At 41.7% G+C, this 18988-nt stretch overlaps 1 protein-coding gene across 4 annotated transcripts; it reads right to left on the minus strand.

The window, feature by feature from the left end:
• Nucleotides 1–131: 131 nt before the first annotated feature.
• On the minus strand, nucleotides 132–18749 carry LOC111952171 (basic helix-loop-helix ARNT-like protein 1). Of its 4 annotated transcripts, XM_070435282.1 has the most exons (19): nucleotides 18611–18749; nucleotides 13604–13838; nucleotides 8612–8664; nucleotides 8348–8495; nucleotides 8031–8051; nucleotides 7535–7573; nucleotides 7091–7248; nucleotides 6906–6985; nucleotides 6728–6820; nucleotides 6493–6610; nucleotides 6084–6233; nucleotides 2853–3099; nucleotides 2307–2413; nucleotides 2039–2189; nucleotides 1768–1856; nucleotides 1379–1487; nucleotides 986–1070; nucleotides 679–772; nucleotides 132–556 (listed from the first exon to the last, which is right to left on the minus strand). In XM_070435282.1, exons 3-19 carry the CDS (start codon nucleotides 8622–8624, stop codon nucleotides 399–401), a joined length of 1860 nt encoding a protein of 619 aa, XP_070291383.1. In that variant the 5' UTR covers nucleotides 8625–8664; nucleotides 13604–13838; nucleotides 18611–18749; the 3' UTR covers nucleotides 132–398. The 4 variants fall into 4 exon arrangements, with proteins under 4 accessions (XP_070291383.1, XP_023826484.1, XP_070291385.1 ...); XM_023970716.2 differs by lacking the exon at nucleotides 13604–13838; XM_070435284.1 differs by lacking the exons at nucleotides 13604–13838; nucleotides 18611–18749 and adding an exon at nucleotides 7852–7881 and having other exon boundaries at nucleotides 8612–8663.
• Nucleotides 18750–18988: the final 239 nt, after the last annotated feature.

Genomic DNA, 18988 nt, shown 5'->3' on the forward strand with positions numbered 1-18988 from the left:
TGTCAGCTTAGTTTCTGCCACTGGATGGCAACATGATAAAAATATCTCAGCACTGCACCAAATCTGAAATAAATGTGACGAATTGCTTCCATTACATGCAATACCCTGAATGACTCACTCAACCACCCTCGGATTGTTTAGAACATTTTAAATATGGATACTACTTATTCATTAACACACTGCATCTGTTAAGCTCAAACTTTAATTAAAAAAATATTTTACTGCTGATACCATACACTCCCATGTATTCATTAGTCAATGGGGATATCCAACAAGGAAAACCATTATGTACTGTAGTGTAAAAGCATCAAGACATGTTTTCAATATAGAAATCCCCGTTAGGATAATGTTATGTGGGCCTTAGACCAAGGATTCCAACAGCCCTGCTGGGGCTGTCCTCACAAGGGCCAGGGTAAGTCACTGAAGTCTACAGGGCCACCGAGGCCTGCATCAGCCTCTAGGAGACTCATGATCACAGCCATGGCTGCCTCGTCGTTACTGGGGCTGCTGGAGCTTGGTTCGTCCATGATGTCAATGCTGAGGTGCGAGTTGTCACCTGGAGGGGTGTTGAAGGAAAATGCTGTAGTCAGTCACACGGTTTTGGTTTTACTTGAAATGGGCAGGATTCAGTGTTTTAAATTCTTAGAACATGTTACCTTTGTGTGCACAGCTACTTACTCATAATAGACTGGTTGGAGTATGGGTATCCAATGGTGTCGGGTCCTCCTGGTAGTGTCCCTGCCGACGGAAGGTCTGGCGTTCCATTTTGAATCTGCCAGAACAAATAGGTCAGTGGTGGTCTACATAAAAGATCAGCTTTCAACCACAGGACACAGGCCTAACTAAGGAAGCAACAGACAATACTGGATCAAGCACAAGATCCACCCAATTAAAAATCAGTGCCAGACAGTGCAATTGAAAAAAATAAAAAAGTAATCTTTCAACCATCCCAATATTCTTTATCGTGTGTCTCCCTCAGACTCACTCGCTTGCCCCCTGGAGAGCAGTCTGGAGGGGTGCTGATGTTCAGGGGGCTAGAGCCACAGCTGGAGGGGTTCGAGCCTCGGGTCCTGGCAGAGAGAAGAACAGACTAGGGCTCTGAGACAGTGTGAACAATTCAGCTGATAAACCTTCTGCTCCAGGTAATTCATCATAGCTGACATAGCCCAACTGAACAGACTCATTTGCAAAGCCTGTCACTTTTTTGATAAAGGGTGCATAAATATCTGAGAGCAGAGAATTTGCCCGCGAAGGGATGTGTACAGAAAAGTAAATCACCGAACAAGACAGGCTTTATGGTCTGGGTGTTATTCTTTTGGTTCTACAGCTATTAACAACCTGTCATCCATTTTCTGCCTTCACTCTCTCCATCTCTCACCTCTGAGTCTCCATCACCTCCTCTGCGATCATGCGACCGATCTTACCGGCACCTGCACGTGTTCCCCCGGGGATGCCTGGCACCGTCTGAAGGGCCCGTCTCCCTCCACCTGCAATCAAACATATCAATCACACTGACTGCTCCTAGACTGACTGATCATTACATTTGATCCAACGCTCCTATAGTCTTGCTACAAGATCAGATGTTTTGTCATTTCGTACATGTAGATACAGTACATTTAATCAAAGAAAGCTATTCATTATAGCATGCATCTTTGCGTACAGAGAGAATCAGCTGACAAATCTCAGATCTTGTTCCAAAGCCCTAAAGGAAGCCCCTCTGATATGTAGAAAAGCATGCCTTCTTTCGCATCACTCAATAAATGTCACCTTCTGACGTCAGCACACTGTCCATAGAGGCAGTGGGAGAGACGGCAGACTGAGGATAGCTGGAGTCTGCACCATCCAGCATACTGCACCTAGAGATGGAGTCACACAGCAACATCAGGACCAGTTTCAAGTACAAAAACAGTACATCCACGTACTGCCAGTTAGCTCTAATACAAATCAATGGAGCCCCAATGATACATGAACAGTTAAGAGTATTTTTTCCAATGTAAACTTCGTCATAAATAGGGCGGTAGAGAGAAGGGTGACTTACGAGACCACTGTGTTTGTGGAGACGATGTACTCCACCTCTTTGGTCCAGGGATTCATGAAACTGAACCAGCGGCTTCGCAGAGTGATGAAGGAGCCATCTTTAATCTTGAACTTATAACAGTTTGTGTTGATCTTTTCTCTCATCTGAAGCACTGTTAAAAACACAAGATACCCAGGATGTAAGATCACAGAACAAAAATGTGGTGACTAAATATAGTAAGATGTAAATCACAAATTAATGTTGTCACGTCAGACAGTTGATCCAATACCTTGTCTGTGACATTCTGCCAGGTGGCCAATATCATCCTGATGGAAATACTCATAGAAAGAGGTGCCAAGAAGCTCCTGGGGTAAGTATGCAAGAATGGCTGTGGCCCTGAATAGAGAGGAAAGATAGAGTTTCTTATCTGTGCTGTTCTTTGTTTTTGAGAAGAGAACACTGAAGAGCCTTTAAAATGGCACCGGAGCATTTACTATGAACATTAATCAGTTCACGGACATTTTTATGATAGTTTAAATTATCGCCATGAGTAATAACGGCCTGTGAGGTGTCAAGCTGTGACCAGGAGATTAATTCATAAAATATACAGAGGCTGAAATCTGCCTTGACGAGCCTATGTACATAGGCAAATTTTGGGTGAAGGGTGGTTGAAGAGGAGAAATTTACGGACGATTTGTTGCCTCTTCACATATTAGTTTAAACCATACTTCTAGAATGTGTGTTGTCTTGGCCAACTTGATGAACAACTAGCTCACATCTAATCCTAAACCAGCAATGTCATAGTAAAATGAAGTTATAAGCTCCATCATCGTACCTCTGGTCAACAAAGACAAACTTCCCATCGATGGCGTGGCGGGAGACGTAGTCGGTGGGTTTGACGCGGATGTCCTCGTGGGAGGGCTGGGGGACGATGTGGGGATGCAGCCGGCCGATGGCCACCAGGCAGCTGAGGTTACAGCCCTCATTGTCGGGCTCGTTGTCATCGTCCAGGCCCATCTTGGTGGGCGGCCAGCTCTTCAGGTAGCCAGTACTGTGGATCGTGCAGAAGCTCTTGCGGTCGGCTGTAGGTAGAAAAATAAACATTGTAAATATATTTCCTCCCATACAATGGTTCTGTTTACGGGTGGTCCATGACTTTAAGTCAAGTCTAAATGACTGATTTAATGAGAAAACCACAAGCTAAGCAAACAAGTAAAACCAGCCATCTGAAATCAGTGGTAGATAAAATATTCATAAGCACTGAAATATTCAATGAGGGCGTCGCTGAACATTTGCATGCCGTTTTGCATAACCTGCACAGCATTGCTTACTAAATGGTTTTAAATCGCAGCACATTTTAAAAGAGATTGAACAGAGGTTTTGTATACTTTTAAGCCAGTAGTTCTGAAAGTACCACTCAAGAGCACTAAAAGGGTGCCGAAAAATGTGCATAATTCTGTACATTATCACGTCATGTCTTTAGTGTTTTGATGCTTTTACACTACATAATGGTTTTCCTTGCTGGATATTCCCATTGACAACTGTATCAAACAGTATGTAATGAATACATGGTAGGAGTGTATTGTATAAGCAGTAAAATATATTTTTTTATCAAATTATTTGTTTTTGATAGTATCTATTCTCCAAGACTTTGAGCTTAACAGATTCAGTGTGTTAATGATGCTAATGAATTTCAACTCCCAGGGTGCAATGCTCCGCCCAGGGCTACTGGCTGGCTACTGCTAGAGAGCCCAGACAAACGCAAAGTAGTCTAAATATATTGTGGTCATAGCTAAGTTATGAATGCATTTCACATTACTTTTGGGTTGTTATCATATTATAATGCTCACATGAACGTCATGCTGAATATACGTTCATGCCATTGTCACTCAATAATTCCAATTTAGTTGCTAGAAGATTAACGTAGCTTTTTTAATGTTTTGGAACTAAACCGCCCTTGCACCGCACTGCTTTGTAACACCTTTTGCCTAGTGGTTTCGGTGGGCTGGTCCTAATCATCTGCTCTGTAAGCAAAATCTTCCCATAGTTTGCTTCTGGAGCCAGTTTAGTCAACAAGCTGTGGGCGTGAAGGTATGATATTTTCGTTAGAAGCCATGCTGTTGCCATTTTCTCTCCTCTCGCTTGCTTCTCAAAAGTGTCTCGCGCTCAGTGTTGCCAACTAATTTTCAGGGTAAGTTGCTAGAGGCAGGTTGATTTGTTGCTAAAAGTTGCTAAATGGTGTTGTGATGTCATTGCGTGATTATTACGTAGAATACACAATAACGTTACTCAAATTGACTGGCCATCTCAGCGAAAAATATGATTTGACATTTGTTCAGCTACAGACTCCCACTCTTTTCTGTTCTTCTGGCTGTACAATTTTGATTGAGACATGTTGATTGATGTTGTAAGTTCTGTTCAAGATCAAACATTCGCGACCAACTATATTCATTGGGTTTGCCTCGTCAAACCCGTACTACTGCTGCTGCAGTCAGCCAACAATGATTTGCAATTTTCTGAAATTGCTGCTGGCCTGCTGCTGCCTGTGCGCGAGCTGAACGCCTGCTGCTGACGTCACGTGTGTTGTGACCGAGTGCGTGACAGAAAAAAAATTGTTTGTGTCATTTAGAAGGAAAATGCGTGCATTTTAGCATTTGCGTCACCTTTCAAAAATTGCTAAAAGTTCAAAATCATTTATTTTTTTCTAAATTTGTTTCTAGGTGCTGTTTGAAAAAGAGTTGCCAGGGTAGTCTGAAAAGTTGCTAAATCTAGCAACAAAATTGCTAAATTGGCATCACTGCTCGCGCTGTGTCAGCTGCATGCATAAGTAGCCTGGCTAGCTTACAAACAGTGGCGGAAAAAGTACCCAATTGTTACACTTGAGTAAAAGATACCTTAATAGAAAATGACTCAAGTAAACGTGAAAGTCACCCAGTATAAATAATTTCAAATTGCTTATATTAATTCATTTTTTAAATACATTTATGGAAAGCCAGGGGCATGCTCCAACACTTAGACAGAATTTAGAAGCTAGGCATCTGTTTAGTGATTCCGCCAGAGTGGAGGCAATAGCGATGACCAGGGATGTTCTCTTGATAAGTGTGTGATTTAGACTAGACTATTTTCCTGTCCTGCTAAGCATTCAAAATGTAACAAGTACTTTTGGGTGTCAGGGAAAATGTATGGAGTAAAAAGTACATCATTTTCTGTAGGAATGTTGTGAAGTAAAAGTTGTAAAAAATACAAATAGTAAAGTACAGATACCCCCAAAAAGTACCTAAGTAGTACTTCAAAGTATTTTTACGCCACTGCTTACAACTGCCTCCTTGAGAAGACTCCAACAAATTACTAGAGACTCGATCCTCTCAATCCGTATGTGACGTGAGACTTGACAGAAGTACCAAAAATGATATTACCGAACCGTTTCATGTTCTAGTATCAAAAAAGTACCAAAAAGTTTCACTACAGGGTGCAACACTATACTAACACAGTACACCAGTGACACCATTTACGATATACAGGTTGTGAGCATAGTGTATCTGATCTGGCTGACAATGAATTATCTTCTAATGTATGTCTGGCTTCAGTGCACATCATTTTCTTCTTGGTTTCCAGAGATACGCATTGAAAGAGAAATTAAACTACTACCGATGTCTAATAGATCTAACTATCCCTGCTCCACGTGACAGGAACGAGCGTGCAGATCTTGTGCACTAAATGATGCCAGGTTAGAATGCAATCATTTTTTGCCTTTCTCGGCTGGGAGAGGACTGCAGATGGTTTAGTTTGCATGTATAAGCCATACATTGACATGTCGAGTCCAAAACGAGAGGTTTAAAAAAAAAAAATTAAGTAACGAGGTAGTTTTCAAACCTCGATAGTTTCACTTGAAGTTCTAAAATAAGCATATTGTTTATTAGCCAAGCCACTTGGTACATAGAGAAGCATACATCCTGTACTCTAATTGTAATGCTAGTATGATGCTAATGATCTGTGATGACAGGTTTATAAGTACCGAAATAAAGGTATCAGGGAAGGAGGCCGGCCTAGATCTTGAGATGGGTACCTTTCTTTTTGGAGCAGGTGGAGGGGAAGTCCTTGTCCTCTGTTTTGACGTAGGGCCGGTTACACTTCATTCGGCAGAAGAACGAGCGTCTGGCCCCGGAGCACAGTCGAGATGGCCCAGGGGTGATGTCTGTCTTAACTGGTAGACCGGCTGAGGGAGAACAATTACATCTGCTGAACATTGTGAGCTAATCATTCCCAATAACGTGTATAGAAATGTTAAAAGCATTATAATCTTATATGCAATGATGTTTATATACTTAATATCACAGGTAAACTGCCAGGTAATTGGCATACAGTATTTAATGAGACAATGCTGTATTGACTTTTTCATCCCGTGTCAGACTACTTTCCTGACTTGACCTGCCCTTATGAGGACAGGGTCTGACATGACAGGAGGGAGAGTTTACTTTTGGCATCAATGAGCCGCTCCCGAGGTGCTGTATCCGATGACGACAGTTGCTCCTTGACTTTGGCGATGTCTTTAGGATGCAGGTAATCAAACAGACTCTGGCCAATTAGGTCATTCTGAGGAAAGGGAGATTTCCAAAGTCAATTAGCATTTGTGAGCTCAGATTTGGTCTGGTATAGTACAACATGAATTACAGTATAACAGTAGGACATTTGACAGGAATGGAGACGTGCCTGGCAATAGTTGAGGATCTTGTAAACTGACTCCGAGACAAAAAGGATCTTCCCACGATCACATCCAACAACAAACAGAAAGCCGTCAGCAGCCTAAAACACAAAACATTGAGGCTTGTGTCGTCAGGCTCACCCAGAGAGCAACTTAGCAAAGAGGAGTTAGAGGGCTTGAACCTACCCTCAATATTAAGTGCTTCAGTTCATCATCGGACAGGAAAGACGGCTTGTAGTTCGCCTCTGTGTAAGGGTTTGCTGCTCCTGTAGAAAAACACAAAAAATTGTCATTGAATTCTCAAGTCACAACTTCTCCCTCCTCTTTGATGTCCAGTGATAATTTGCCTGCTGTCTCTGTCTCCATCGCACCTTTTAATGTCTTCATATGCTGGACAGCCATGCGTAGGACCGTGAGTTTGTCCAGCTTGCGGGACATAACGTTGCAGGTAGGGACTAGTGCCGCCAGCTCGTCTATGAAGCAGTTCATCTTGTCCCTGCGCCGCTTCTCAATCTGACTGTGTGCCTCCCTATTGGCAGTGTAGCAGTAAGCAAACAGTCAGAACAACTCCTAGTCCTTCTGTTACACAGTGCAATCTATAGACTACATAAAGTGCCTATTCATCAATGGGACACAAAGCTTTCTCTGTCTCTAATAATAATAAAAAGGAGCATTAAATTCACCCTGCAAGAGAGATTAGAATATATTTGATCCTGGAGTTCAACCGCTTGCCAGGTCACTAGAAACACCATGCGTAGCTGCCGACAGAGACTTTTAAAAGTGAACCATGAGGATTCAGGAATGAGTCTGGGTACCTGGCATTTTTTATCCGGCCCTGGTGATCACCACACTCCCTGGAAGAAGGGGGAAAAAGGAGACACGTTTTAGTGGAAACTGTCTTGCACCAATCACACAACATGGGTCCTGTTACAATAACAACCCCTTATGTGTCTGCATCCCATTCCCCACTGGTCCACATAGGTTATGTAAATGGTACAAGTCCATACACAGCCCTATACTATCTCAACATCTATGCCTCCCCTGTACAATATAGAACCAGTTACATGTAATAAATAAAATAAATAAGCCTCACTGTAGGGTAATTCATGCCTTTTGCTGCAAAAATTCTCACCTAAGTTTATCCTTGTCTGTATCCACACTGCTATCGCTGTGGAAGTTAATCGGATGCCATCATCAACCCTTCCTTACAATAGTTCTATCTACAAGTCCTGTTTCCAAACCTTTAATATTCAAAGTATTTATCCAAAAAAGCTAACTGCAACCAAAGGTAAAAAAATGAAACATACTTACTTGAAAGAAAATCCATCAATTCTGCAAAGAAAATAATGCGTTAATCATTCCGTTGTCAGATGAATGTGGATCAATGACAGATTGCAGGAAAACTACTGAGCAGACATACAAATTAGTCAATATAGCACAATGCCCTAAAATATTTATTTTTGCAGATTGCCTGCTATAATTCAGAGAAAATGTGCAAAGTAAGTGGGTTGGGTTAATTATTAATTCATAGCTTTAGAATTCAGTGAACCCATCATCTCCAGCACTGACTGTGGTGGGAGACTGCACAGGGACTGAGTGGGCCACAGTGTGGTGATGGGGATGCTTACTGGTAGTCGGAGGTGCTGCCCTTTCTCTTGCGGGTGTAGTCCATGCCTGGGGTGTTGACGGAGCTGCTGATCAGGTCGCTGGAGCTGGGGGACATGAACTCATTCATTGTAGAGGTAATGTCCATTCTTTGGTCTGCCATTAGATCATCTGAAACAGAAATATGAATTAGAGTTACTAACTTGTACTATTTTGAGGAAGGATCATTCAAATGGAATTCAAGAAAAATGCCGGACAAAGCAAGGCACAAAAGGGATCTCGCTCACCACAAATGTTCATTACAGCTTCTGGAATTTCCTTCCATCCATTTGCAATTGCTCTGGATGAAAAAAAGTGTATACCGTAAAACTTTAATAGCTGAACATTGGCACACATTTCAGCAAATAAAATGCCTGTTTCAAATAAAACTCCGGTTCTAAATGAATTGTTTACGAGGTCACCATCGACACATGTCTGATATTCCCACAGTCATATGCATTAAAAACTTTAAAAACTTAATTTTATTCTGTCATCATTGCTAGCCATAGTGCCACTAAAAAGAAAACGTCAAATTTATGGTGCTGAAGCGCAAAATCTGGGGTGTATATGATAGGCAACCTAGTCTTTGCAAGTTTGATCTGGGATGGATTTGTTATTACACTTTACAAAAATATAAAACGCAACTTTTACTGGGGACAGAGGGGTGACATGAACCCCCACATTCAGAAATGTCCCCCCTCCCCCAAGAAATGTCCCCCAAGTTATATCATTGCATTGTGCTACAAAGTACACCAGCATCGGTGTACTTTAGGACCATGCGGACGCCTCAGAGCGGTCAGGTAGGCTGTTTGGTGGTTTCAGCCACAGCGAGTGCGAACAGGTGAGGGCTTTGTGTGTTGTGCTTTTTCTCCGAGTTGTAAAAGCAAGCAGAGCAGAAACTGGCTACTCTTTATTTGACTGATGTAGCTGGCAAGGTAAATGCTGTTTGACTTAACAGAAAAAAAGCATTTATTCCCAGTGCTGAGCTAGTAGTGTAACTGACATGTAACGTTAGCTAGAGTTTCATCCCCTCGACTGAAGTTCTGTCTGTAGTGAATGAGCTAACTAGCAACTACCACAGCCAGTTCAGCTCTAGCTAGTCTCTAGATATCCATCAGGTAGGAGTGCCTGTTGTGTACCCTTTGTTTTGTCCCGTTTTAACAGAAGTAAATTAGCTTGGCTCGTTTTTGCCAGTTGATGTCCCATTAAAAAGCTAGCCAAAAGTTAGATGTTATTTTTGCCCTAATAAAAAAGGTCAGTATAGCAATGTAACATTGATTTGTCCGTTTCCCTAGCTATTTCCCTACTTTCACACGGACACGGTATAAAACAGCTCCACAGGCTTCATTGTCATGGTGCATTCAGTACACAACACTAAATACAGTATGTTCATCATGTCTTAGCAGGATCAGGTGGTGACAGGTGTCCCAGCAGGGTCAGACAGCCAGGGAAGACCAGTCTATGGAGCCCAGGTGAAATTTGCAGTATATTATAACAATCAGTGAATGGATACAAAGTTCCATCTTGAGTTGATGAGAGGCTACAGTCTGGGAATAATGGTCAATTCAGTAAATGAACCATTGATTCTGTTCTTGGATAATATAATGTATAAATCTACACAAGGCAATTCTTTGTCATGCCTCCTCTGAGCAGGATCAGATGGTGACAGGGGTCTCAGCAGGTCAGGCAAACAGGAAAAACCAGTCTGTGACGGCACTGAGGTGAACTTTCGCATATACAACACTTTATTCTATCTGTGCAACAAACACTGAACAAGCCAGAAGCTTCAAAGAATGAAAAACCTCTAAAGTCAAACTGTATCATTGGCTTTTCCCAATGACACAAAACATGTCAAACCAACAGTCTGCCGTACTGTTGGTTGTCACTCTGGTCTTGGCCTAACACACCTGAAACCAAAGAATGTTCCACTAAGATCCAAAAGCTGAGTGGGATGTGTTAGCATTAGGTAGTATCTTGTAGAAGTGTTTAGAAATATATTCAGACCTAAAATATACTTTTTGGTCCACCAGCCACTGTGGCACGTGGACTTAAAAATCTACCAGCCATTCAGATTTTTTTACCAGTCAAAACATTTATTCCCCCTGCAAAAACACACAAAAAAATTAATAAATGGATGAGCATGCTTTGTAATGTTTCTAAAACAATAAATGTGTTACTAGAAGTAATGTGGTATATTGTTTAAGTTCATTTCATTTTTTGTGACCTCAAGTCTTTTAGCCAAAATATCAGATGAAGCAACATTTACCTGCCCCTTTAAGGGCGGGAGGTTACCATGGTAATGTGACTCGAGTCATGTTTGTGCCTGTGAGATTGACTCTGACTAGTAGCAGCGGTCTTCTCTTCCCTAGCAGTTGAATCTCAAACATTGAAAAACAACCTAGCTTGTGAACAAAAATGTAAATAGCCAAGAAACACAAGGACAAAGTCTCACTTCAGCAGAATTTTGTTTAAAGTAAATTTGATAAACATTTATGCCTGCACCTCTAAAAATGAATCTTTCACTCAGATCTTCATGTGCGCAAAGCCCCCAGCCAGGGATGCAGCGCGAGGTGGGATAGGCTCCATAAGATTCGTAGTTCTTTGACTGTGCGATGAATTTACCAGCTATGAAACAAAAACGGCAGAAGCTTTGAAACAGCTATAAAATGTGATCATACTTGACTATTTATATTCACAAAGGCGAGTGAAATGCTTGCACTGTGGAGCTGTGAACACCAGCCAACGTGACTAGTGAAATAGACATCTTACCCACCAATGTCAAAAGCGACACACATTTGGCAGGTGGTGGGTGTTCATTTTAGGCCCTGAACATATGCTATTCTTATTTACAATAAAAGTTACCCCAAAATGGTCATATTAGATTGTGTAGAAATGCAGGAAATGAGCTTTACATGCCCCAAAAATTCTGAGGGAGGACCACCAGATCCCCCGCCAGGTTATGACTCCTCCGAACTTCTAAAACCAAAGTTGCACCCCTGCACCCCAACTTCAAAGATTTTGCTGAGTTACAGTTCATAAGGAAAATCAGTCAATTGAAAGAAATTCAATAGGCTCTAACCATGGGATTTCACATGACTGGGAATACAGATATGCATCTGCTGGTCAAAGATACCTTAAAAAGAAATTCACACAAGGTAGGGGCGTGGATCAGAAACCCAGTCAGTATCTGGTGTGACCACCCTTTGCCTCATGCAGCGCAACATCGTCGCATAGTTAATTTTTTTGTACTTCTTACCCCTTTTTCTCCCCAATTTCGGGATATCCAATTCGAACTTAGTCTTGTCCGTAGGGGAGTTGCATCGATGGGACTCGGGAGAGGCAAAGGTCGAGCGCAATGCTACACAGAGTTGATCTGGCTGTTGATTGTGGCCTGTGGAATGTTGTCCCAATCCTCTTCAATGGCTGAACGAAGTTGCTGGTTATTGTCAGGAACTGGAAAACGCTGTCGTACACATCAATCCAAAGCATCCCAAACATGCTCAATGGGTGACATGTCTGGTGAGTATTTGGACAATGGAACAGATTTTCAGCTTCCAGGAATTGTGTACAGATCCTTGCGGCATGGGGCCGTGCATTATCATGCTGAAACATGAGGTGATGGCGGCGGATGAATGGCACAACAATGGGCCTCAGGATCATGTCACAGTATCTCTGTGCATTCAAATTGTCATCGATAAAATGCAATTGTATTTGCTGTCCGTAGCTTATGCATGCCCAACCATAACCCCACTATCACCATGGGGCACTCTGTTCACAACGTTGACGTCAGCAAACCGCTCGCCCACACGACGCCATTCACCCGGTACAGTTGAAACCGGGATTAATCCATGAAGAGCACTTCTCCAGCATGCCAGTGGCCATCGAAGGTGAGCATTTGCCCACTGAAGTCGGTTAAGACACTCTTAAGGACGACAAGCTTCCCTGAGACTGTTTGACAGTTTGTGTAGAAATCCTTCGATTGTGAAAACCTACAGTTTCATCAGCTGTCCGGGGAGCTAGTCTCAGATGATCCCGCAGGTGAAGAAGCCGGATGTGAAGGTCCTAGGCTGGCGTGGTTACACTTGGTCTGCAGTTGTGAGGTTGGTTGGAATTACTGCCAAATTCTCTAAAATCGACATTGGAGGTGGCTTATGGTAGAGAAATTAACATTCAATTCTCTGGCAACAGCTCTGGTGGACATTTCTGCAGTCAGCATGCCAATTGCACTCTCCACCAAAACTTGAGACATGTGGCATTGTGTTGTGTGACAAAACTGCACATTTTAGAGTGGCCTTTTATTGTTACCAGCACAAGGCGCACCTGTGTAATGATCATGCAGTTTAATCAGCTTCTTGATATGCCACACCTGTCAGGTGGATGGATTATCTTGGCAAAGGAGAAATGCTCACTAATAGGGATGTAAACAAATTTGAGAGAAATAAGCTTTCTGTGCGCATCTAACATTTCTGGGATCTTTTATTTCAGCTCATGAAACATGGGACCAACACGTTATATTTTTGTTCAGTGTATAATGTTTATAGTGGTCATAACGGTCACAAACAGTGTGGGAGTCTTCTACATTTTATTGAGCAAAAGCTGTGTGCATTAGGGAAATAGACACATGGCTCTAATAGAATCCGGTCTCTAATAAGCGTTGGTTGTATTGATTAAAGTAAATAAATGCACGGGCTATTAATTTAAGCTTTACGGTATGTTAATTCTAAATCATAGCTCATCTTTTTACATTTCATTGCTTCAAACAATTAAGTCAAGTTTGCCGTCCTTGTGAGAATAAAGAGTGAATTTTACACTGTGCGCATGCACGCACACACACACGGGCTCTGCTACAGACTAGACTGGTTGCCAGGATACCGCAAGAAAAAAAATGCCATCTAGGACATGTCTGGATTACTAATGGATCTCAGAGGGTAAATAATGGACAGTGAAGGGCCATTGTCTGACTGCATCAAAATAAATCCAATGGCGGTCGCCTTTTTATCAAAAACAGGCCTACAGTGCGTTCTGCATCCTAACAAACCTCAAATGTACATCATACCTCACCTAAACTGACCCACCTAGCACCTTTCAACACATCAGTGGCACTTATGCAACTCTAACAAAGTGTTGAGTCAGTATTTAAAAGCAAACAGAGGCCCGGCCAAAGCTCATCATCTCGGCTTCTGTCCTCAACCAGGGGAGTGCTCTAATCACACCACAGGGCTATTGACCGATTAACCTACCTACGAGGCTGCCTCAATCAGGTTCAAAAAGGTATCTTAAGGACAACGTGTGCTTGTGTGTAAGCTTCTCATCACCGTCTGTCAGGTGATCTAAGGATGACTCGTTGGGTGGCGAGTTCCAAGCCTCTGCTAGTGAGTGTTATCTTAGTTTGAGATGGGGGGTGGGGGGAGGGGGAGATGCCTCCTGGTTGGCTGGTCTGGTATTCCTTCTGAGACACTGAGCTATGTGCTCTACCTGTACAGAGAAGAGGACTGTCAGATGTGGTTTGACTACAGCAGTAATCCTAACATCCTAGGTTACACATCACAGAAACTCACGCAATACTATGTTGGAAAATCAAGGACAGTAACATAGAAGCAATTTCACAGTAAAAAAACAAAAGTGCCCCCTATTTCATATTAAAATCACATATGTATAATATGGATATTTAGGCTATCATTAAATCAGAAGTGTTGCAGAGCATAGGCATACTGTTGATGTAGAATAATATTCTGTTAATCTTCCATACTATTCATGGGCCTTTTTGTTAAAAGGCTTCAGGCTTGTGAAAGTTATTCCCTCCTGGCCTGAAAAAGCAAAGCACTTCTTGTTAGTCTCTTTTCTGCGGGAGTGGGACAAAGCCCTGGGAAAAACACTGTCATGATCAGCACAACACGAAGCACAAAACGGTCAGCTTTGCCCGGCGTAATTTCCCTCCTTTACTTGATTAAAACATGGTCTCTGAGGAGATGGTCTCTGAGGAGATGATCACACTAAGGCTCCCAGTGCAGCTGAGGACAGTGGTTTACTGTACAGCAGTTCCATTACAAAGCTTTTTCCATGGCTTATGGATTTACAACCAACATTCTTGACAGATATCTTGGAAATGATCATGAACATTTCAATAAACTTGTGAGCATATTCAATATCCAAAAAGGCAGTTTGGAGCATTACTTGAATGTAACATTGCCAAATTAAGCACTGGCATTCAGACAACGATTAAGATCTAGGAAATATTGGACTCTGCCTATATACAACTCACTGGCAACTGACAGACTTTAGGGAGCCAAAAACCCACCTCCCAAAGTTGTGTCACAAAGCAGCATTGTTGGGTTGGTACAGTACACTAGCTAGCTAGATAGATAGCTAGATAGATAGCTAGCCCACATAGAAAAGAATGTGACATAGAAACACTGGCTTGACGTGCACTGTGAAAGAGGAAATATATAATCCCCTGTTCAACTGCGTGTATAACCCATGACCTGTGCGATGGGGCGGCCGGGTAGCCTAGAGGTTAAGAGCATTGGGCCAGTAACCGAAAAGTTCAAATCCCCGAGCCGACTAGGTGAAGAATCTGTCGATGTGCCCTTGAGCAAGGCACTTAACCCTAATTTCTCCAGTAAACACTTTGGATAAGAGCGTCTGCTCTATGTAAATAGTTTGATTTAAATGTTTACATGCTTTGCAAGAAGAACAATTTCCCTAATAATCCTGTTTACATGGACATCTGAAATCCTGATGGATACATGCAGAAAAATTACCAATCAAAATAAACGTTCTACCATGTTATTTTTGGGAATTCTGAGTTCGGGCATATAAAAGTTTGTATGTGAACATTTCTATGATGGCTACTTTTCCCCCCGAACTCACGTCACTCATTAAGGAGACTTGCACTGCTGGCACATGCCAAATCAAATACACTGCTCAAACTCCGATTAAGCTGGTTAAAATGTCCCAGGGTTTCCGTTAGGAAAATGTGTCGGCCCGAACAATGTGACTGGGAAGATTCTAATTTAACTGCCATTTCAGAAATTAACCCGACCCATATGCATTGGGTGCATAAGACATTAAGGCGTCCACCTACTGTGCTCAGAATGACAGAAGTCACATTTAGATTATGGTAATGCTCTTAACAGAACATGAAACTCATGTAATGAAGCAGCCAATAAAACAATTTAAATATTTGTCAAAACGCAATTCGCAGGAGAACACCATTCTATACAGAGCACCTGATGGTTCCATATGTGACAGAGATTAAAACAAACATCGAAGGAGGGGGGGGGGGGGGGGGGGGGGTCTAAAGATGCAACAACTGGGCTGGGTTGCTAATATGACTAGGATTGTGCCTTTGGCTTCTGGACAATAAAATAAAGTTGATATGTGTTATGGGAATTTTATGAATAATGACTAAATGATGTATACATTTAACGTAGAATTATAACTAACATAATTATATCCTGTCTGATGAAGAATGTTTGTCCATAAAAAAGAGGGACTGTTGGTAGGCAAGGAACTGTGGCAGACAACTTGTGACCACTGTGAAACTGATAACAGGGATGGAAGTCTCCCCACCCAGGGAGGGGAGAGACCTTGGGCTTGTAGTAGATTGTATAACAGGTGGCGGACAATGTATGAGAAGAAGACTTGTGAACTATGTTGCCATTGTATCTGAGAGGAGGAGGAACGTTTATGACGAAATGTGAGGTATATAGACCAATGTACCGGAAATGATAAGGAGAACGTTCCCGTAAATAAACATTTGACTATTGTAGACTAGGCCTCTGTCTGTTTTTATTTCTATCAGTATCCTACAAATCCTGATATAGCAGACTGCGTAGTTTAATGTAATTGGTTAAAGAACATGAGAACATAATTCTCTTAACAATATGAAAACCAACAGAACAGGAGAGATTGTCAAATAGACCACAATGGGTGACATTCAACAGTGAGTGCAGCACAAAGAAAGCCGTCTCAACTGGATCACTCTGTACAGATGACAGTAGGAGCATCTGCTCTGAGATAACATACATAAAATACTCCGATGACACATCCAATTCTGATTACATGATTCAGTTTACAGTTGACGAGTTTGACCTTGGTACAAGGAGAACATCCTAGATCTGAATGCCACCAAGACCAAAGACCTTAGAATAGACTTTAGGAAGTAATCAGCTCCGAAAGAAATCACCATTGGTGACCAGAGCATAGGTGGAGTACAAGTACCTCGGTACAATAGTTGACAATAAGATGAACATTGGAGCCAACAGTGGGCGAGTGTTATCTAAATGTCAGTCAAGACTGTACTTCCTGCGTAATCTTAGAAGGCTGAATGTCAAATCTGTTTTACAGATGTTTTATTGAACCTATACGATTAGAAAGGTTCAAAAACTATGAAAAATATATGGCACATGGAAACCAAACGAGGGTGGTCTATGGTGAGAGTTGGGATTAAAGAGTTTATGTTTGGTAATGTATTATTGTTATGCGACTGCTTTACATAAAAGTACCATGTATGTAAAATGTGTATGTAAAATGTATGTATGTGTAGCAGAAAAGCTGTAAAAAACTAATATATTTGTCCGGAAATGGGTTAAAAAACAATAATAATAATATATATCTTATTTACAATAACAGCCTACCCGGGCCAAACCCTAAACCGCACGATGCTTGAACTCCCAATCACGGCCGGTTGTGATACAGCCTGGAATCGAACCAGGGTCTGTAGTGAAGCCTCTAGCACTGAGATGCAGTGTCTTAGACCGCTGCGCCACTCGGGAGCCCCTAAAGAGATATATACCTTCTAAGAATTTGTATCTGTCATGTGTAAATGTTGCTGTTTATGTTCACTATATTGCTTTATCTTATCCGATTTGCCAAAATAAAGTTATTAAATTCAATCTGCTGGCCGTGGTTAATCCCTACCAGATACATGTGAACGCCTTTTCTTTCTTAAGATTCCTTTCCTTTCCACTGGCTGTGGTTAATCCCTACCACAACCTGTACATGTGAACAACTCCTTTTATTTCTCCAAATTCCTTTCCTTGCTTCATTTCCAAGCTCCCCTTCTTTCCCTCATCTAACTTTATTTTCATCTCTAATGACTGTGGTTAAAATATTCTCTGGTACTTTTGTATACTTTTTAGCCAGTAGTTCTGAAAGTAGAGTACACTGCCAAAAGTGGTCCCCAAAAATTGGAAAAGGAGCAAGGAAAGGGTATAGGAGCTAGGAAAGGAAAGAACACAAGGAAAGGGAAATAAGGTTGAGGCAAGGAAAAGGAGGTATGGAAGGAAAGGAAGCTAGGAAAGGAGGAATGAAAGTGCACAAGGAAAATTACCTAGGAAATAAAAAGGAAAAGAACAAGAAACAGGAGCTAGGAAAATATGAAAGGAAGCTAGGAAAAGAGGAAACAAAGGGAGAGAGGAAAGGAATCTAGGAAAGAAAAGCAGTCCACAAGTATGTGGTAGCAATTAACCATGGCCCGTAGAGGAAAGGAAGTTAGCAAAGGAATCTATGACATGAGTGAGGAAAGGAAATAAGGAAAGGAATCTAGGAAACAGGAATTCATCAGGGTTGGAGTCAATTACAATTGTCATTTAGCAGACACTCTTATCCAATGCAATTTACAGTAGTGAGTGCATACATTTTCACACTTTTTTACTGTGCTGGTCCGCCATGGGAAACGAACCAGCATCCCTTCCGTTGCAAGTGGCATGCTTTACCAACTGAGCCACATGGGTCAGTTCCATTTAAAAATTCAGTAAGTACACTAGAATTCAAATTATTTTGAATGCTTTTCATTTAGGAACATTTTGAATTTGGTTAACTTTTTGAGTTGACTGTAATTGAAATGGAATTCACCCAACCATGGCGTTCACATGTATGTGGTCGAGATTAACCACGGCAAGTAGAGAGAAAATTAAGAAAGAAAGGAATCTAGGAAAGAAAAGGAGTTCACATGTATGTGGTAACCACGGCCAGTAGCTGGCGATAGTATTGGTTTTAGTGACAGGCTAGTTTTAGTCACAGCCTACTGCTGCGGGGTTGCAGCACGATAACGTTACTATTGTATTGGGCTAGGTTGCTAACATTACCTAATGCCCCTCTAGAAAATCAGTATGACCAGGAAAAACAAGTCCTTGTTGTGCTAGCTAGCTAACGTTAGCTACCTCCATCGACTATCTAACCAACTAGCCATTTGTCATCACGATATATTGAACATAAAGCATAAGAAAACATGACGTACTTACATTATATAAATCAGCTAGGCCATCTCCATTCAATGATAGAACCCTCTGTTACAAAAAAACTGATATACGGTACTCAGTCTGTGACCTACTTTCTCCCCTCTGTCATGACTGCCGCACTACTAACCTAGTTTTTCCTAAACCAATTGTATAGGAGGACTACACCATGTCCCTTTTCTCACCAATCACAAAACATTTAAGAACAGGAAAAGATGATAGACGTACTGGTTGTCCAATCACAGGGGGCGCATTTGACATTGCAGCCGATTTTAAACATTGGGCGCGTTTGAGCGAACCATTTTTGTTAAGCCGTTGACCATCGTTGGTCACCGCCTTTCAAAGTGGGTTGTATTATGGGGTAAAACAAATATCCGACTTGCA

The sequence above is a fragment of the Salvelinus sp. IW2-2015 genome, linkage group LG26, assembly GCF_002910315.2.
Source record: "Salvelinus sp. IW2-2015 linkage group LG26, ASM291031v2, whole genome shotgun sequence".
In the NCBI taxonomy this organism is placed as follows: Eukaryota; Metazoa; Chordata; class Actinopteri; order Salmoniformes; family Salmonidae; genus Salvelinus; species Salvelinus sp. IW2-2015.

What these genes read in the sequence shown, in the direction of transcription:
- LOC111952171 (XM_070435284.1), bottom strand. An exon ending in TGAAGCACTTAATATTGAGG is followed by an intron (nt 6,821 to 6,905) that starts GTAGGTTCAAGC and finishes TTTGTGTTTTAG; the next exon opens with GCTGCTGACGGCTTTCTGTT. An exon ending in TTTGTCTTTGTTGACCAGAG is followed by an intron (nt 2,414 to 2,852) that starts GTACGATGATGG and finishes CTCTCTATTCAG; the next exon opens with GGCCACAGCCATTCTTGCAT.